This window comes from Gossypium hirsutum, chromosome A03 (genome assembly GCF_007990345.1).
Source record: "Gossypium hirsutum isolate 1008001.06 chromosome A03, Gossypium_hirsutum_v2.1, whole genome shotgun sequence".
NCBI lineage: Eukaryota > Viridiplantae > Streptophyta > Magnoliopsida > Malvales > Malvaceae > Gossypium > Gossypium hirsutum.
Window position 1 is genome coordinate 233746 of NC_053426.1, and position 22023 is coordinate 255768.

General features: G+C 30.2%; 1 protein-coding gene across 4 annotated transcripts; it reads right to left on the reverse strand.

Annotated features, from left to right (window-relative positions):
* LOC121223296 (lysine-specific demethylase JMJ706) lies at positions 1-7059 on the reverse strand. Of its 4 annotated transcripts, none has more exons than XM_041104463.1 (11): positions 6456-7059; positions 4566-4950; positions 4017-4173; positions 3715-3934; positions 3408-3461; positions 3226-3305; positions 2863-3140; positions 2389-2784; positions 1892-2298; positions 1481-1756; positions 1-864 (listed from the first exon to the last, which is right to left on the reverse strand). In XM_041104463.1, the coding sequence occupies exons 1-11, from the start codon at positions 6456-6458 to the stop codon at positions 508-510; spliced, it is 2613 nt and encodes an 870-aa protein (XP_040960397.1). In that variant the 5' UTR covers positions 6459-7059; the 3' UTR covers positions 1-507. The 4 variants fall into 4 exon arrangements, with proteins under 4 accessions (XP_040960397.1, XP_040960394.1, XP_040960404.1 ...); XM_041104460.1 differs by having other exon boundaries at positions 1481-1759; XM_041104470.1 differs by lacking the exon at positions 1-864 and having other exon boundaries at positions 1480-1534; positions 1645-1756.
* Between the last annotated feature and the right edge of the window lie 14964 nt (positions 7060-22023).

Here is a 22023-nt window from a genome sequence, read left to right on the forward strand (position 1 = left end):
TAAAAAAGAACTGAAATAAATTTGATATCAATATGGGCCCAATTACAACCCAATCAATCTCTCCCTAACCTAGTGGAAATCTAAAAATTACAACCCAATCAAAGGACTTCGTTTCTTAACCTAAACTACAAAGCACAGAACAAGTTACGTTGGCATATACATTCAATGAATATATATGTATAGAATAAGCAAATAATATACCAACAGAAACAAAAGTCACTAATCCAAATTTTCTACACTAAGGTTCTCCTACCAAAGACAGGAAAAACACCCCCCGGCCTGAGAACCCCACATCAATTCCACTGCACGTGCAATTTGCACAAAGAATATATAAATTTTGTCCTAACCTTTGGTCACTAATCTTCGCCTGCTGCTACTCCCTGATGAAGAAAATCAATCAATTTTCCGGTTTCAGTATTGTTAGAACTCCATTAGATTAGAGGGAATGAAGTTAGCAAAGTCGGAACTCCAATCAGTTTTTCTGCACATCTATGTAAGTATAAACTTTCAATCCAGACTGCTTTCTGAACCTACATAAGTTGGCCCCCTCACTTTAATCCGTTTTGGACCGTTCTCTAAGGGAGGAGGTTCCCTCGTGTACTTTCCCACCTCATGCTTCAACCTGTCGTTTCTATGGTGCTCTCGTTGCCTAATCATTGCTTCCTCATTTCCCAATTTCTTGTACTTTATGGAGATGGGAAGGTTGCTTCTTCCATATCTGTCCTTCAAAGTGTTCTCTGGGGATTCTTTGTAATTAGAAGCACGATTGGTGTTACGATTTGGTTCATCGTTTCTAGAGCAATCAGATGGCATTGATTGCCCACTTCTTTTTTCATGTTGGAGTTTCTTTAATCGCTTGAGCCCCTTTTGAAAAGAATAAAAAGGAAAAAGAAACAATTAGACGCGGAAATGTAATCAACAAAAGTGTATGATAGGATCAAAAGCCGATTTATATCCTCTAACAAAACTCACTTAAGGGCAAAAGCAAACGACTGATGAGATGCATACTGTAAACTAAACGCTAAAAATATTGTAAATACTTCCCAAAAAGGAAAATAGTAGCCCCCAAAAACAATTATGAACAATAAATATTAGCACAATGACTAAAAGTTTGAAATGCAATGTGAATTTCAAAGGGCTAATTACATCATAATGATAAGTAAAAAGTTCAAGCTAAAAGAAGAATCACACTAAGGCAGCGATTGAAAGCTCGGATTTCAAAATATGGGTTTACATTTCAATAATAGTGTAAGTTGTGTGCTAAAAGCATGTAAGTGCAATATTTTTAAGATTATTTCTCAAATTCATGGATTTGTTGGATGCCAATCTAAATATCGAATGAAGTTCCTATACATATCATTTGTCTCAATTTCAATAGCTTCACTTTTTTATGATGAAATAAAAAAAGCAGATTGAAAGTTAAGTTGGCCATTTTAAGATAAATTTAAGAAAATAACTTCAGAAAATGCTAAAATTATACCTGGTGTTCAGAGCTATTTGATGCCATGGTGTGGTTGCCATTTCTTTTCTCAACCTTCAAAAAAGAACGCCGTTTAACCCTAAATATCTCTGAATCAGAACTATCACTGTCATGGTCGACTATAGACCTACTCACTGGTTCATGACCATTATACTGATGGATACCTGGACGATCTTCACGTGACAAACACAATACAGACGATTCATATGTGTTTTCTGAGACTTCTTCACAGAACCTTTTATCATTAGTGTTTCCTAGGTTAGCTAGCCCCTGAACCTGCTTTGAAATATATAAATACCAAACTTTCACTTAGAACAGGATCAGCAGCAGAAGTAGAGACGTAAACATGACAATACAAAATGTGGCGGCCTAACACTAAGATACTCAGGCAGGTAGAGAGATGGATCTTACATTTTTTGCTGAGGACCCAACTTGCTCCACAAAAGAACAGAGAGTTGATGCGGCAAAAGAAGATAAAGCATCTGTCAGTTCAGGTCGAAAATTTCCAGTGTTATGGCTCAATGAATGATGTCCATATTCAACAGTTTGACCCGTAGCTGAAGTCATTGTAGCAATCTCAGGTTTCAAATCAACATTTATCTCACAGTATGGAAAGTATCCATCCTCTACATCATTCTGGAACTTATTTGATAGTGGATATGAATACATGTCATCACCATTTTCAGCTTGTCGCTCAACTGCTTTTGATACGCCATTGTCTTGCTCAAACTTCTTGGCAGCAGCTTCCATCTCTCTAACATCATCCCTCAAGAAAAGACAATGATGACTCCCACAGGGGAAGTCAAGTGACTTAATATCTGCAAAAAAGCCGATGAAGTTCATCATAAAATGAAATTTCATACCAAAGAGAAATTAACTAAAATAGAGCAGGATCAGAGAAATGTTACCATGTCGCAGGCAAACAGGATGAGAGTAACAGCCGCAGTTAACAAAAGCAATGTAACAGTCACGTTTGCATAAAGTGCAGACGACAGTTCTATGATAATTTGGAGATACACTGCTGCATGCCCTTGATTTCATAATGGACCAACGGGCCCGGTGCAAGAAACGTATCAGCTTTACAAATGAAGCCTTAATGGAATGATGAGAGGCTAAATCTGCTGGCGAATAATCCAAATCTTCCAGTTCTAAACTTGAATTGAGAAGCATAGCTTCTTTGCACAAAAGTTCCTCGTGAGGAAGGAGAGGCACCCTGTTGAGATGTGCATAACGCAAGCATGCCACAGCACCCAAAGGAAACCAATCACCGATAGCAAAATTCACAGCCTCGCCGCAGTTGAACCCTAAAAGATCGCAATTAGAAGCATATTCATCGAATTCTGTATGAGCAGATTAAGAACAGCTGCTTAAGAAGGCCTTACCATGACTGAACCCAGCATGATATGCTCTTGGAAAGGTAATTACAAACTCTCCAGGGTTCTGAACAGCCTTGTAGACAGGGACATCATGTTCCAACAAGATATTTGGAGGAAATAATGTTGTTTTACCCAAAAGCACATCAAAAGCTCCATCTTCACCATCCACGGATAGGACATCATTAGTGTACACATGTTCCTTGACAACCTTCTCAAATCTTAAAGCAGAGTCACCAGGTACACCATACCAAGTTTTTGAAGCCCCACAATGATGATAATTAATGCTGCCACAAAAAAGGAAAAGGGTTAATTACAGAATACTAAGAAAGTAAATAACTTAAAAGGAATTAAATGTTTGATAACATTTACCTATACAAATAATGATCCTCCACATGCCAAGCAAATATGCTAAATAGCATTCCTATGTAAAGCATGGGGTCGGTTACTCCCTGAAACAAATATCAGTTCAATACAACAGGACCATAGATGTGTGCAGATCAATAATATGTGAATATGGAGAGTTAAAATTGAGATTTGGATCATTTCAATACCGGAATTGCTGTTTCAAGAAGACGCAAAGTGGACTTTGGCAGCCGTGAGAGTTTCTGAAATCAACCGAAACAAAGTATATAAATTCCAATTGAACCATAATCAAGAACAGAGATAGAACCAATCATAATACGAGTAGTATCAAATTGCTTTCCCAGTTCACAACCTTGAAGTTATTAAAATTCAATTGGCGATCAAATAAACTAGAAATTTTACTATTCTAAAATTTGATATCGTGGTAAAATTAAGCAAACAGACCACTAGAAAGAAAAATGAAATATATAGAGATAATAGTACTGAAGTCAACACCTTCAAATTCCATTTGCTAGTTCCAAGCAGGTCACTGGGAGAAGAAGAAAAGGCACTACCCTCAACATCACAAGCATATTCAACACTTTCCATCTTCCCACAAGCAATTTCATGCCAAAATTCTTTTTCCATGTATCTTGCAGGAAGACAACCAGCACTATAATATCTACGAGAAAACACCTTGTTCGCCGTTTTCTCAAAATCACGAAATGTATAATTTCTGAAAAAGCCATGCTCAAACTCAAAGACCAGAAAAATACACTACGCACAAAACAAAATTTGTATCAAGTAAGAGAGCTCACCTTCCACTCATGAAAAAGGTGACTCTGTCATCAGTATCCCACTCAGCAAGACGAAGGGGCTGGACTCTTGTTGTGAACTTGAATCCTGCTTTCTCCTTCATCAATACAGCTCCAGCAGGAACGGTAGAACTTAAAGGGGAAATGATTTTGCATATTCCTGCAAATTACACAGCAAACATTAAAACCGCTTCAGCATTTATTTAATTAGAAGGGAAAAGAAAAACTAAAGAGGCATTTTTTACAAAATTTTCCCTCAAAATCCAAACAAGCATATCCCCTCTTTTTGGTTTTTTTGGTGTGCCAAAGAAGTAACGATTTCTGTTACAGATCTTTACTCTTACTTTCATAAAAAAAAGGCATATAAAAACATAAAACGTAGATATAGACCATCATATGTCTCTATGTTCTATGTTTTTTCTAGATTGTATTTTCTAGTCATTCAACCACGGCCAGGGAGGTGATTGGCTTTGGTGTTGGGACTTGGAGATGGAGATGGAGATGGAAACTGATGAAATTATTAAAGACAGAATCTAAAAGCACAGGTCTTACCATATTTTGAAGCTTCAGGAGCTATCTTCTGCAAATAAATCAAAGGATCTTCAAACTCTTCCTTTGTAGGGCAGTATACAGGACATTCTGGGATTTTCTCAGTCCATTCTAGATCACTAGTGTAAAACTTATCAACCTTGCGCTTTGAAAAGACATCCTTCTCACATGAAGCAACATTTGACCTGGAAAACGATTCAGCATTCCCCTGCAACCTCACTCCACATGATGCGGAAGCTCTCAAAGCATCTCCCCCACTTCTAGACATCATATTTGTGACACCAGATGGCCCACAGACAGTTTCTGATTTTATTCGGTGAAGCCTTTTACGCTTCAATGACTCTAACCCATTTCTTACCTCCTTGGACAAACACACCCTTCCTTCCACCTACCAAAAGTAGATAAACAAATTTAAAGAAATATATATCAGTACGTAGAAACAAAGACAGAAGCAAACTTGAGAAACATGTAATGACAACACAAAATCAGCCTCAACATTTACGAGGTTAAATAGTTCAACTTTCAAACAAATCAGCACCTAACTGCTATCTAACTGACCTCCATACTTGCATGCAGCTACAACAATCATAACACACTAAATGCACACAGGCAACACCATTAATTTAAAAGTTTTTCAGCAATTTATAGTTAAATATTAGTTCAACCTCTGCTGCAATTAACTACTATCACCTAGACTGTTAAACAAACAAACAAACAAAAAACCTACTATCACCTAGACTGATAGAAAGTAGAAGTTTTTCAACATAGCTCTTTAACAGAATAAATTGTCAATAATCCCAGTATTTTGTTTGCATCAGCCTCTGCCAAAATAAATAGAAAATAAAAACTATATTCTAGTGTAACAGTCAAAGATCATTTCAAATCAGATTACTAAATCAGGTAGCAAAATTTTGAAGCATTTACTCCCATGTTTCAATCACCATCACTAGACTAGACAATATCCATCCAGAAATAATTAAGAGACGAACAAGGTTCATTCTGAAATGATACAGTCAAAAGGATAAATTTGGGAACATGCATAACCATTTGTAGCCAAGATTAAATGTGAAACCAAAAAGCCGACACCATCAGAACCAGGATAATTTCTAAAGCATGCAGAAGACAGATGGTTGACTGAGTCTAAATCAACTCAATGACCCAATTAAGTTAAAATTACACCCAAAACTTTCCATTAAAAACGTGAGTCAAAGGTTTACGACAAGTTGAATTCATCGTACATAACATATATATGTCACAAATGTAAAGTCAAAAAACGAGCAACAACAGAAACCCATGTTAAATCTTCAGTCAAAAGCCAGATAATTTCAACAATAATACACGGTATTACGAGAACAAATTTTTTAATTAAAATGAAATACATTAAATAACTTTAATCTTATCCACAAAATGTAAAACGTAGTCAAAATAAACTCTAGCTCAAGAACGAAATTCAACAAGCAGACACGTAATTTAATTTATTAATAGAAAAATGAAGCATCCATCATCACAAACAAAACCATTTATTAATAGAAATAAAGGAAACTCTGTAAAAATTTAAGCAGTAATTCTAAAATGAATGATTAAAAAAAGAAGGAAAACTGTTAAAGCAAAATCCGTCTGCTCCAAGAAAACGTGAAGCACTATGTTAAGTCCACAAAGTTCTCATTAACGAATTTCTTTCTAGATTTAAAAAAAAATTCTAGTTTCCGAAAGGATGTAGAACAAATCTAGGAAACCAGAAAAATAATGGAAATTTTAATAAACCGTTTCCGATTTAAAAATGCTTTGGATCCGTACAACAACAGAGTAAATAAAAAATAAAACCGTATAAAATCCATTAAAAATCTCAAAAAATTCAAAATTAAAAAGAAATCAACAGAAGAATTGACGCACCATCTCATTCCTCAATGCTTCTTTGCACGCCACCGTTTTGTCGCAATTCACCGAACGAAACAAACCGAAATAAAACGAAAGAAAAAGCGCGCAAAATCCGCAAATACCAAACCCTAAATTATGATCTTCACCATTTGCAAGCGACCAACGCCGACCACACGCGCCACATTCTCAAAACGCGCCGCGTACTCCACCGGAAAGAGTCAAACTCGGAGATCCGTATACGAATCACGCAAAAGAAATGCTTAAAAACATTACAGGAAATTATCAATACCAGAGAGATTAGAACTTTCCGGCGAACCGGAAGATTTTTTTAACAAGAGAACAAGCACCTTCCCGGCGGAGGGAGGCAGTTTTCCGACGAGAGAGAAAACAAAACAGAGGAAGAAATGAAGGAAAAGAGAAGGCTTGGAAAAGTAGAAAAGAACAAGGGGAGGATAATTTATACGTTTTATACCCAAATTTTAATGCTTTAGATGAGCTTTAATTAATATTACTAATTAATTCAATAAATTTATTAAATTAAAGGGCAAAAAAAAAAAGGAAAACTATTAAAGAGAAGTTGTGAAGGAAAGTAGTTGTTGTTCGGTGGTTTAACATAAACACCTTGCCGGCCAAAAACGCTTTTTTATTTTTATTATTTTTCCTTCTAGTTTTAAGGAACCTTCCGTGCTTATCCCTTTTTACATCATTACCCTTTTAACAAAATCTTAATTATAAATAAATTAAAAATATATGACTTATAATTTTTTTTTATTCCATAACCAAGATTATTATATTAATTAAATTATCATGCATTTCATTTATTTATTTATTATTTCTAAATATTAATTAAGAATACACTATAATTTTTTAATGGGTGAATATACTTGAGAGGCCCCTCTATTATAGAAACTTGATCAATTCAGTTCATTTAATATTAAAAAGAATTAAATAATATCATATTGAAAAAAGCTAACATATACAGTTTAAAAGTATCATTTATTGTCTAATAAAATTAAAATTTTTATGGTTTTATAAATAAAAAAATTTATTTGAAAATGAACTGTGATTGAAACAAATAATTTTTAAGCCATTTTTTATACAATAAATGTTAACTCTATTGCAATTTAAACTTATTTGATTCATTTTAATTTATAGAAACTAAATTAATCTATTTAATAATAGAGGGATTAATTTAATTTAACCTTATAATGTAGGACCTCCCACGTACTTTAACCTTTTTTAATGCCACTTGTAAAATTAAAATATTCTATCAATATCAAAAAAAAATTTAAATTTCGTTTTAAACTTAAAAACATTATAATTAAAATTTTAAAGTATCAATTTTATATTAATATCCATTCATCAATATCTCTATTAGTATGGACAGTAAATGTCAACTCAAATATAACAAAGCTTATATTTAAAATAAATAGATTAAGTTGTAAACATGTATACTTACTACATGAACAATTTAGATCTGATGTGTTAATAAGATAGTTCTCCTAAAAAGAAAGTTAGATTCAATATGTCAATAATGTGTTTGTAATTTTATTTCCGTACTTTAAATGTAATTCAAATTAATACTTTGAGGATTCAATTAGAAATTTAGAATGTTTTGAGTTTATGGACTAATTTAAAAATTAAGGGACAGTTTTGGAGCGATTTGTGGATTTAACCCTTGATATTTTATGTTCTGTAAAGGGGGGCTTTCTTGTCAATTCACGTGGACGGTGTCATCGAAGACTTCCGGTCCCTGTTTGGGTCAGAGAAAAGAAAGAGTCCCGAAAGATCATCACGTTATCACGTGTATTTGTAAATGTGCTTATCAATTAAATCTGATCGTCCATTGAACTTAATCAGGGATTTTAACGGTCAAGAAGTAACGAAACCTGTGGATTCGGCAATTCCTGATTGACATTGTTGGTTCAGACAGCTGAGCTGTACTGTGACAGCTCCACCTACCTTGTAATTAGTTAGGCCACCCTCGGAAAAGACAACACAGCCCTTATGTGCTTCGCCCTTTTATGCACAAAAGCAAGGTTATTCCAGACCGTCTGTAATTACAAAGTTAATTCAATTTTGTAACAAGATCAAATTATTTCACAATATTAAATTTTAATGTCTAATGTTTTTATTTGCATTTTTTTAATTTAATTTACAATAATGGAAATATTAGTTTTTTATTTTAATTTATCAAAATTTATTCTTTATATTTTTCAAAAATTAAAAAATTAGCCCAATTACTCGAAAATACATGTTGTTTATAAATTATTGAATTGTTTATATTATTAATTTTTTACATAAATGGGTGAATCATTTATTTTCGAGTTAACTATTTAACGATAAATTTTAATAATATTATCCAATTTGACTACTTTCTTAATTTTAGTTTCGATAAAGTACAATAGTTAAATTATGAAATTAAAAAAAAATCATTATTCTCGTATATGTATGAATTAAAACACCGGATTTTGTCTCAAGAAAGTCAATGGACTTTAAGATACATTCTCGAGAAGGAGAATCAATATACAAATAATCTTGCTAAATTGGCTTTTGAAAGAGAGGAGGATTTACAACTATTTGAGTCTTCCCCAGATAGAGTGTTAGATTTCATTAAGTCAGATAAAAAGAGTCTTTGCATCTCTCGGATATTCCATGTAATTTAACTTTGTTATGTTCTTTTTTCACCAAAAAAACACAATAATATTAAACTCATTCTTGAAGATAAAGTTTCAACGGATTTTAAAATAGACTACAACCGTCTAAAATTGAATTTAAACTACTACTAAACCAAAGCTTCTTGAAAAAAAAAGTATCAAAAGGATTTTTTTTTTCTTTTTTCACATTCAATACACCATAGAGATTGTAGATCAAATTTTATAAAAAAAATTATATCTATTTGTGCCCAATTTGTGTGTAAAATAAGTGACTTAATTTGTTAATAATAAAAGTCCAGTAACTCAATGAAAACAATACAAGTGACTTAATTAATTGTTGAATTACTAAGTAAGGGAATATATATCTTTGGACTAATGAGGGGTTTGGCTCACGAAATGTAATGCAAGTAAGGGAACATTTAAGTAGTAATGGGGTGTTTGGTTCACGAAATATAATGTTATCTTGGTAATTGAGTTATTGGAATGTAAGATCACTTAGAAAATTATCAGGTATGTTTCATTAGTCTATTTGGTTTATTCATAAATTACCTAAAAATATATTTTATTAAATTGTGCATAGATTTTATCTTACTAAAATTGGGTAGGTGTAACATCCTTACTTGGTCTAGAAGCTTGCTTAGGTAGGGAACGTTAAATCACCACTAGAGCGACTCATGGAGTTTCAATTGATTAAAAACATCAAAGAAGATAAATATGAGTATCAATTCATTATTCGAAACCATTGGATATTAATATGATTACCTAAAGTTTAAGGGTTGATTTGAACCTTCGTCAAACATTTCCAAGCCAAACTATACTTATAGGAAAAGAGGTATCAATAACAAAGAGTTGAAGGGGTATCAATAATTTCACATGGGCACTGTTCACTTTTACGTTTGATGTTTTGCAGTTTTGATACCAAAGGGTTGACTAGTATCAATACTAGGGCCAAGGGTATCATTATTGAAAATTGAGGATGCTTAATTTAGCTATGATGTTTGCAAGTATCGATACTAAAAGATCGGATATAGATACTTGCTCTTGAGATATCAATATTCAATCCTAGAATTTGAATTATACAATAAAATTTAGCATCCTTACAAGCTTAAGATGCAAGTTAGAGAAACTTATTACACAAGCAATTCGTATAAACATGTTTCAATCATCACTTTCTCAACATTCAACCTAACAAACCCATCTAATGACTACATGATTTCAAAACAAGTACTTAAGAAGATTGTGACTCTTGCATCTAATGCAACTTCTCGACCACTTCATGAAACCTCAAATCAACAACTTACGTCCAAAAAACCGTAAAAATCACACATTGACCTCTCATTACGGTTACTGTTTGACCACTTTGACAGCCGACACCAATTGTATTGACTTGAATCCTCCTTAGCTCCCTTTCAATGTTCAATGATGGAAGCTTGATTCAAGTATTGGATCTTTCTGGATTACTCTCTCCTAGGGGCGAATGTAAGAGGGACAGATAAGGGTGTTGACCCAAAAAAGAAAAAATAAAAATAAAAATTAATCCATTCACAGTGATGAAATTAAAATTTTATATATGGTAAAATTACATTTTGCCCCTCAAATGAAAAAATTTCTATCAATCCTTTAAAAATTAATAAAATCATAAATTAATATATGATAAAATTATACTTGAATAATTATTTATAATTCAATTCCAAATCCTTAAAAGATTTCTAAATTCACTCATGTAGACACAACACAAGCCTATTATTAAAACCTTATTTTATATTAGTTGGAATATTGACACTCGTTCATTTGGAACAACTTCTGAAATTCCTAATTTGATTCGCTAATTCGAAATCATAGTTTTTTTTTTAAAATTAGAATCATGAAAAAAAATTTAAAATAAAAAAGAATAATGTACTAAAATGATATTAGACTAGTTGTATTCACACCGTTAAAGAAAGTCAAAGCCTTTCTTATACATTTTTTCTTTTTTTTTATTTTACATTTTCAGGGGGGAAAACAGTTATATTAATTTGGTAGGAACTGACAAAACATGCCTTTTTTTTTTAATTATATAAAGCAACTGCCACGATAAAAGTTGTGTCTTTATGGAATCAAACCATCGTTAAGGCTCCTCCAACCACTCTGCTGCACCTGATTTTTTCTGATTAAATTATTTTTTGGGTCTAAATTTCATAATTATTTTTAAGGATTTAAATTTTTTTGTCAAAATTAGATTTTAAACTTGACAATTATTTTTATATTCCTTAATTTTTTTATCCAAGTTAATCTATAATATTTTTTAAAAAACCCTAAAGTTTAGGCTATAATGTGAGAATAATTGTTAAATTCAACCCTTAATATAAAAACAATTGTCAAGTTCGATGATCAACTTGGTTAAAAAATTATTCAAGTCCCAATGTGAGAATAGTTGACTTGTTCAAGGCCTAATTAAGACAAAAAAAGAAGAGGTTCAAGCCTTAATGTGTGAATAATTGTTAATTTCAATCCTAAATAATGATTTAATCATTTTTTTGTTAAAATATATCATAAATCTATGCACTCTTCGTAAATTTAGAATTTAGTCATTGTATTTTTATTTTTAGGAATTTAGTCTCTCTACTTTTCGAATTTTAAAATTCTTGTCCAACTATTAATACTGTTAAAATTGTTTTATTAATTTCAGGTTCATTACCACACTAATTTTTAGTTGCATTGCTACTAAGTGATTTTTTCTAATTTTAAAATGTCACATTGAAACAAAAAGAATAGTGTTAACAATTGGATTAAGATTTTTAAATTTAAAAATTAAAAAGACTAAATTTTTGGAGATAATAGCAGAGAGACTAAAGTTCAAATTTACAAAAAGCATAAGGACTTATGACATATTTTAACCTTCTTTTTTAATATTTAAAAATCATATTAAGTTTCAACTAAATTAGGAATCGAATGAATTTCATGTGGTAAAATTCTTTGAAGGCTATAATTTTCATGGTTAGAATATGCCTTTATATTTTGTATTTTTTCAAAATTTAGTGTTCATTTTTATTTTGTAAAATTTAATTCCTCTAATTTCTTAATTTAAAAAAATGTAAGTTTAATTGTTAACACAGCAAAAACTTTTATTACAATGTCTTTTTCAATTACATGACTGTCGTGCGAGTGTTTTTATAACGAGTAAACTACAAAAAAATAGACAGACACTAAACTTCAATTTTCTTTTACCACTCAACTATCAAATGTTACATTTCAGTCACTGATGTTATCAGATTATGACATTTTGATCACTCATATGCTAATTGTCGATACAACCTTAACGATAAGATATCATAGCATGTTAATTCAAGGGTTAATATCTAATTATTTAACAATGATTCTAAAAAATTTAAAATTTTGAAAATATAAAAAAATCTTTTAAAAAATTAAAAAATTATAAGTGGAATTTTTAGACTCCACAAGTAGGGTCAAGGTGTGATAAATGTCCTATAAGAGTATAGTATAATATATATATATAAAGATAGATGACAAATTTTTAAGGCTACTTGTAGAATAAAAAATATATACTATGAGTGTATCGAATACCAATCTTATTTTTATAATATTAAAATATGATATCTATATAGTATTTATACAAAATACACCATATAAATTTATAATATAGTTTTAGAATACAATATTTATACAATTTTAAAATATATATACCATATTTATAGGACGCAAATTCAGTATTGATTACTGAATTTATATTATTTTAATTACGAATAATTATTAGATACACAAGTTGTAGAGTGCTTTAATTTCACAGACGGAGTTAAGAGGTTGACAAATATCATTAATTGATATTTTAAATAATTAAAAACATACAAATGAGACACGTGATAGTTTCGTAATCTACTTATGGAATTAATAAACTTTACCACCTATGTATCAAATAATTATCCTTTAAATATATATTTTAAAAAAAAGTTAATATTTAGTACAATGATAATGTACATTTTTTTTAGTTTTTATATTTAATTTTAAAATAAAATATTATTTAAAAAAAGGCATTTTTATAAAATAATGTATTTAAATTCATTTATGGTTTCTTTAATTAAATTTATAATAATATATTTTAATCTTTTAATTGATGCATATATCAAAAAAAATAGTATATATATTCCTAAATTTTTTTTATAAGGTAAAAAATTTGACATAATCCAAATTTTTTCGTACAAATTTGTACGAACCTGACATTTTTGGTACTTTTGGAGGAGTAGCTAAGTTTAAGATATTGGAAAATTTATTGAATCCCTTTCTTTTTTGCCAAAAAAGGGAAAAAAAACCTTTGATGATTGCTTCATTCAGTGAATAAAAAATAAATAAATAATAAATTCACGGCTAAGTATTAGAAAGGAAAAAAGTTTGACATCCACAGCCTACTACCATTAGGGAAGGGACCCATGCCAATGTGTTAGTTAAAGTTGGATGAGACTATACTATTCTTGATTCAATTTCTATATTTATATTTTATCTACTTAAATTACATTAGTAGTAACTTTATTTGTAATGACCCGAATTTTATCGTTACCGAACAAGTGTATTTTCGGGTTTCTGTTTCTGAAAAATGGATTCGTAAATATTTATTAAAAATATTTACGAAGTAAAATGAGTAGTTAATTAGAGTTTAATTAAGTGAATTTAATTTAATTAAGAGTAATTAAGAAAAAAAGACTAAATTGAATAAGGGGTAAAAGTTAAATTATAGAAATACCACTGAGTATACCATACTCAGCGTACGGTTTGTTTCCGTGCGCAGGTTAAGTAAAGATAGTACGTTGAATCAGCATCCCAGGATGATCCCGAATTCATTAAGGTAAAGTATGTTGAGTATTGATAGTGGCATGTACCCAGGATGTTTAATGAGAGTCATTTAGGTTGTAGAAGTATTGATGAAATTAGTAAATTATGGTTGGCAACGGTATGTAGTATGAATTTTGAAATTTACTAAAAATTCGTAGTGATTCTAAATTAGTCCCGAATTTAATTTACTATTCATATTGGACCGCAAGGGCCCATTAAAGGGACGACATCTTAAAACTAGGATGTGTGTGAATATTTATTTTAATTAATGACAGGAATTGGACTGTACTGACTGGTAATGTCTCGTAACCCTGTTCCGGTGACGGTATAGGGTTAGGGGACGTTACAAATTTAGTGGTATCAGAGCTATTCAGGTTTAACCGATTCTCGGACTAAATCGAGCTTGGAATTGAGTCTAGAGGTACATGCCATAATTGAGTCGAAATTGAGTCGGGATCAGATGATGATATATTTGTTTGGTACTGTTTTATAGTGAAAATGTTAGAGGAAGATATCGACGGTATTGATTATGAAATGTGTACTGGATACGAATAGTCTCGTGAATTAGATGAAAACTGAATCAACAACACTGGGTATAAACTCAATGGGTAATTAATTACCGAATAATGACTGATGAAATAATAGAAAAAAAAATGATAAATAATTATTTAGAATTATAACTGATGTTCTTCAGTGAGTAGAAGAAATTGTATCTGCTACAGTATCTATCCCTCATGTTTCTTACTCGGTTCCCGAGGTGCTTCAAGGTATAGAGCTTGTCTGAACGGGTAAGTTATCTGCTGTTAATGATCTGTACATGTATATATATATAGTGTGGATGAATAGAGAATTACAGTTGAGAATGATCTTGAAAGAACTGAAATCTGGTTAGAGAATATTATCGGGATTGTAAATGAATTGTTCTGTTCACCGATTAAATGTTAGAAGGGTATGATATTTCTGTTAAAAGATTTAGGTTATCAGTTGTAGAAAGATTGATTATGTTGTGATTAAGAAAGGGTTATTTGGAAATTTTCTGAGATGAGTTCTGAAAGAAATATATATATCAGTCAGAGATTTATTGATCAGAAACATACAGAATTCTTGAAGCTTAAACAGGATCATATAACTGTAACTATGTATGAAGGGAATTTGTTTGATTAAATAAATATATCAGAGGGTATATTCCGATAGAAACTGTAAGGTACAAATGGTTTGAAGATGGTTTAAATGAAGACAGAAGTTGAAGAATATAGAATAAGGAATGGAATATGTGTTAGACATGATTCTCCTGATTATTATCTTAGTGATTGCTTGAAGAAAATTGAAAAAAACATTATTCAGAGTTCAAGACCGAGTAAAGTAGTTAACAGAGGTAGGTTACCCTGTAATCTTAGAAATACGAGTGAAAGCCGAAGTGTGACAAATGACTTCACTGTAAAATCTGGAGAATGAACATCAGCCAGGGTATATGTTAATTGTATAAGAAGATATTTCTCTACCGGATGTCATTACAGGTACTTTCTTCTTTATCGACACTAATATGATTATTTTAAATTAATCTTGGTTTGACTATTCCTATGATTACATAAGTTCAGTATCTATTAAAGATTTGTCTGTTGAGTTTGCTGAAATTTTTGGATTGAAGCATTAAATTTTTCAAATTAGTATTTATGGGCTGATAAGATCTGCAAGAACTGTTTGATAATGATACTACTGTTTTCTGATCGATTTGATGTTCTTACTGTTTGATATAATCTCAATAATGGAATGGTTAATTCTGCATGATATGGTGGTAAATTATAAGCAGAAGTATAATATGTTGCAAGATCAAGATGATGAAATATTTTGTTGAATCAGAGAAGATTGAGCTAATTGTCTATTGTGATATTGAACATGCCAACACAGATATATGCCGAAAAGGGGTCATGGTATTTACCTTGTTTATGTATTGAATATTAAAATATTTAAGTTAAGGTTTAAATCAATGGCAATAGTGCAAGAGAATTCTAATGTGTTTCCAGAAGAGTTGCCCGAACTACTGTTGATTGAAGAAGTTGAATGTGCTATAGATTTTGTAACTGAAATGATAGTGAAAAATATATTTGAAATCAGAGGTTTTCTAAAACTAGTCGGTTATTACAGAAAGATATGGAATTGGAATGATCTGATAGACGTTAGCAAGGTTTCGATTAGTTGAAAGCTCAGTTAACTGAAGCACTAGTTCTGGTTCAGTCTGAAATCCGATAAAGAAACTTGTGATTTACAAGATAGCAGTGTTTTGATGCAAAAAAAAAAAAAAGTGAAGTAATGGCTTATGTTACGAAATGTTAGAATCACATGAGAAGAATTATTTGATACCTGATTCGGAAGTGGTAGTTATTGTTATTGCATTAAAAGATCAAGATATGATAATTAATTATCATCCGAAAAAGACAAATGAATGTATGTATATTCAAATTGAAAACTTTGTTTTGTGTTAAGAGCTATGAACATCTGACTGTTATCATTTGAAGATGGATCAATTTTGGTAGAGATAAAAAAAAATTAAACCGACTTCTTTACAGCAGATCTGTGAAGCTCAGAAATGTAGTAATGAGTTATCGGTTAAATGAATATAGTATACAGATGATTCTGATTAAACATTTCAGATTGGATATGATGGTTGTTTGTTATTTAGAAATAAAAGCTGAACAGAGGGATTCAGAACTTATACAGGAGAATTTGCATGAAATTATAGTAGTACTATGTCTATGCATTCTGGAAGAATAAGATGTACAGTGATTTGAGACAGATGTATTAAAGACTGGGAAAAGAAAAGCAATACTTTGAATTTGTATATAAATGTTTATATTAGGTACAGATATCTTCAGAACTGTTACAACCAGTGGTGATATCAAAATGGAAATGGGATATAATTTCTATGAGTTTGAATTGGAATTATCTCTATTTTTGAAAAAGAATATGCGGAGCTGTTTGATTCGTGAAATTGAAGAAAAGTGCAAGTAATTCAAAACAGACTGAAAGCAACTTTTGATAGACAGAAATTGTATGTAGATTTAAAATGTCGGGATTTCGAGCATTCTGCCAGTGATGCGGTATTTCTTAAAGTTTCACATCGGAAGAAAACTTTGAGATTGGGATGAAAAAGGGAAATTGAATTCTCGTTCTGTTGGGCCATGTAAAATTTCGAAAAAAAAGTCAAACTGGTAATATATTATTGGGTTTTACTTCCAAAATTACAAGAAATTTATGGGGATTATCAGGATTTGGTGCTCAAAAGATGTAAATCAGATCTTTTACATGTTATATCGACAAAAGATATTGAGATTTGACGCAATCTATTGTATGAGAAAGAGCCGGTTGAGATACTAGCCTGAGCGGTAATGTCATAATATTGAGGAAACAATACGGGAACCGAAAGAAACAGTGGGATCACTGAACCCCCAACTTTCTTTTAGGCAAATTTCGAGGACGAAATTTCTTAAGGGGGAGAGAATTGTAATGACCCGAATTTTACTGTTACTGAAAAAGTGTATTTTCGGGTCTCTGTTTCTGAAAAATAGATTCGTAAATATTTATTAAAAATATTTACGAAGTAAAATGAGTAGTTAATTAGAGTTTAATTAAGTGAATTTAATTTAATTAAGAGTAATTAAGAAAAAAGACTAAATTGAATAAGGGGTAAAAGTTAAATTATAGAAATACCACTGAGTATACCATACTCAGCGTACGGTTTGTTTCCATGCGCAGGTTAAGTAAAGATAGTACGTTGAATCAGCATCCCAGGATGATCCCGAATTCATTAAGGTAAAGTATGTTGAGTATTGATAGTGGCATGTACCCAGGATGTTTAATGAGAGTCATTTAGGTTGTAGAAGTATTGATGAAATGAGTAAATTATGGTTGGCAACGGTATGTAGTATGAATTTTGAAATTTACTAAAAATTCGTAGTGATTCTAAATTAGTCCCGAATTGAATTTACTGTTCATATTGGACCGCAAGGGCCCATTAAAGGGACGACATCTTAAAACTAGAATGTGTGTGAATATTTATTTTAATTAATGACAGGAATTGGACTGTACTGACTGGTTATGTCTCGTAACCCTGTTTCGGTGACGGTATAGGGTTAGGGGACGTTACATTATTAGTAGTAAATTTCTTTTCTTTGGATAGTAGAGTGACTAAAAAGAAAATCTACTAATAATTGATCGAGTAACTGAAAATGTTTTTTTGGTTTTTCTAATATATCCATTAGAATGAGTCTAATGACTAATTTTTCGTGTTTTATAGGCTCATTAAGGCGATAGACATTGACGACTAGTTTTAAAGTTGCTCCATACTCAAAATGAGGATCAGACCGTCAACCAATAGTTAAGGTAGGAAAGACTTTTGCCGTCTCATCTAACCTCGTGGTTCAAATTTTATTTTTTTTAAACTTATTAAATTTAAATATTTAAGGACTCAAATATCCTAAAGGATGATTTAACTAATTTGAAATTGAAAAAGTCATACTTTAATTAATATGAAATAAAAATAAATTAAAAATATTATTTGAAGTTTGAATGGAACAATAATTTTTATGTTATGGAGCAATAATTATTACTTGGACAAAAAGAAATTCAGTTTTTAACGTGAGAAAAATTATCAAGTTCAATAATTAAATTAGACAAAAAAATATTAAAGTTAAAACTTAACTTAATAAAAAAAATTTAAATCTTAATACGAGAATAATTATCGAACTTAGTTCAAAAATCAATTTAACCCAAAAGCAACGAATTTCCTCTTACAATCTGTAGTCCTAGATTAAAAAATGTGCATATTCCAAAAGGGTTCAAAAATTGGACTTGACTTCAACAGGCATTTAAGTCCAAGTGGAAGTGGTCAATAATAAAATTGGTAAGAAGTCTTATCATGTGTGACTAAAATTAAATGCAAATTTGTATATTTTATTATTTTAAATGTGAAAAAGTGGAAAATAAAAATAAAAACATTTTTTAAAAAATTACTGTGCTTCATAGGAAAGGAAAGTGAAATTAAAATAAATCATTCTACATTAAAATGATAAAACATCATTAATTGAGTTAAATTTACAAATAGTTTATTTTACTTCTTATATAAAATACGGAATATGGATTTGAATTAAGGTAAAAGATTTAATATTTAAAAATAATTAAAATTATACATAAAATTCGATCCCGTGTATAGTGTAATACATGAATTATGATTTTCGTTCAAATTTATGTATAAAATTTCGATTTTGATTCAATTTTCAAAAAACGCTAACATACATAACACTTTTTTTTTATTTTTACATATTGTATATACAAATACTTATATTTATACAATAGATTACAACCGAATTAAAATAAAAATATCATACTACAATCAAAAGTTCGCGTATATATAATTACATCAAAATAAATTTATACATATCATATTATAAAACTTGTCTTGAAATGCAATCAAAGGGAAATAAAGGGTCTTGCTTAGAAGGATTTACTCCAAAGCCAACTGTGGTTTTCTTGCTTATAAAGATTTTCTAAATCGCTCCCTCTCTCACAATTCTTATTTATTTAAAGAAATCTTATTTAAAGAGCCAATGCCATTAAGCCCACAACAATAATGTATTAATTAATTCAACCATGCAACCATGTACATCACCTTCTTTTTTCTTTTTCTTTTTTTCCTATCCACAACATTTAAAAAAATATTATATCCGAAATTAAAAATCAAAGGTCCAATCAGTTTAACTAATTTTGTATAATTAAAAATCATTATCGATAAAAATATTTTTAAAATTTGTCAAAATTTTTAATTAATTAAACCGAAAATTAGAAGTCCAATTAATTATCTTTCGATTCGGTTCTTATAGCATTGACCCTGCGCTTAACTATAGTTATAAATAATATTAATACGATGTCACTTTTATTTTTTCATAAATTTATATTATATTTCGTATAATTATAACTTAAAAAAGGAATATATAATAAAATAGGGACAAAATAATTTAAAGGAATCCAAATGAGAGATTAGGTATCTTAAGGATAAAATTCAACCCTCTTGGGGAATTAACTAATCTTATACTACAAAAAGGTGAGTCCCCAATATCCCTCCACCAATGATTAAGAGCATTAAAAAATTGAAATGAGAAGAAAAAAAAGGGGGGGGGGAGGGGTTAGCTAACATCCAAATCATTATCAATGTTACATCATTAATTTTGAATTAGTGGTGTCTTAATCAGCTAAAGATTTGCGCGTCGTCGGTCGTGTCTTTTGGGCACGGACAAGGTCGTCTTACAACAATGGTTGATGACAGCTAGGTGAAATAAAATAAAATAAAACTTAGGCAAGAAGGAAAAATATTTGATTTCAATTAGGGGAAGTAATTCATAGAATTGTAAATTAAAAGTTCTAGGTTGGAATCTTATAAACGAAGAAAATAATTTTGAGAAAATTTTGCTTTGTTTATAGATTAATTTAACTTAATTTTGGATTTAATCGAAGTTTAATATAGCTATTAGATATTGAATATTGTTGATGGAGTTAACTTATCCGGAAAAATATTGTTGAAGATTGTTGATTAGTTCCTAATAATTAAATATATTATGTCACATACTTTACTAAGACCTAGCATGCTGCGAGAGAATACTCGATGGCAGGGGCCTAGTTCACAAAGCTAGGACAGCCTCAGCTGGTAAATTTGCAAGACTTGAGAAAGAAGTGTCAGTATATAGTGTGTAGTAATTATGGAGCCCACTTGCATATAGCGGGACTCAAACCAATAACCTGAGGTTTACGCAGGAAATAATAGTAGAGCTGAGCAAAAAATTTGAGAAAATCGAAAAAACTATTCGAACTGATATTTTGGTTTGGTTTAGTTCAATTCGTTTTTGGGTTGATGTTATCGTCCAAATTGCACAATTTAGTTCGGGTTCGATTTTTCTACATGGAGCCCGTTTTATTCAAATTAAACCGAATGAAAAAATTCATATTTAAAGGAATAATTCTAACAGAATAATAAATTAAAAATTTTAATATATATATAGTCTAATTCATTTACCTGTATTATTATTATTATTATTATTATTATTATTATTATTATTAAAAACTAGATATGATCATACAAAAAGTTAAAAATTATAAAAATATTTCATAAAAAATATTACGAAAGTAATCTAGTAGAATAAGTAAAATTATTTAAATATAATAATTATAATTATAATTTTAAGAAAATAATTTATTAACCTTTATAATATGTTATTTATAGAAAAAGTAACTACACACAAGTTGTTAATTAAAACTAATTATAAAATATTATATAATATTTTAAAATTATTTTTACTATTTTAAAAATAAAAGATTTATTTTTATATTAAAAATATAAAAATAACAATAAATTCAATAAAAATTTAAAATTCGATGAAAAAGAACGTCCAAACATCACCAATTCAATCCGATTTTCAATTTTATGGATATTTTTCTCGAAACTTCCTGCCTTCATTTATGCTATAGGGACTTGATTTAAACTCTATGTTTACATTTTTGTCACCATGCTAGAAAATAATTTCAATTTTCTCCGTCAAATTTTCCAATAAGCTACTTTGTGGCAAATCTCAAATCAATTGGGAATCTAATTTCAACGAAAATCAATCACCGACCGGGTCTAATAATCCAAATATTGATTTCAATTATTAAAATTACAAAAATTGACCGATTTAAATAAGGTTAAATTTACCGGACAATCAATCGAATTTTAAATTGTTTAGATTACATCCTCAAAATCTCAGTATATAATCAATTTACATTTTTCATCAGTTTAGCCATCAACTTGATTGTTAAATGTTAAATTGAATCTGATGTGCAGCATGTTTAAGATACCGTATCAAAGTTCAAGCACGGTATACCTATATTTGTGTTTTTTTTTTCTTTTTAAGAAGTAACATTTCAAAATTTGAATAGCGCTTTATATGTATATTTTAGCGGGTCAAATTCAATTTATTCTTATAGTAGATACACAAGTGTTTAAATTTTAATTCACACATCTTAAATATATTCCACATCTAATCCAAATTAGCATTTAATGTCCAGGTTGGTAGTTG

What these genes read in the sequence shown, in the direction of transcription:
- LOC121223296 (XM_041104460.1), bottom strand. An exon ending in TCATGCTGGGTTCAGTCATG is followed by an intron (nt 2,785 to 2,862) that starts GTAAGGCCTTCT and finishes GCGATCTTTTAG; the next exon opens with GGTTCAACTGCGGCGAGGCT. An exon ending in TTGGGTCCTCAGCAAAAAAT is followed by an intron (nt 1,760 to 1,891) that starts GTAAGATCCATC and finishes TATATTTCAAAG; the next exon opens with CAGGTTCAGGGGCTAGCTAA.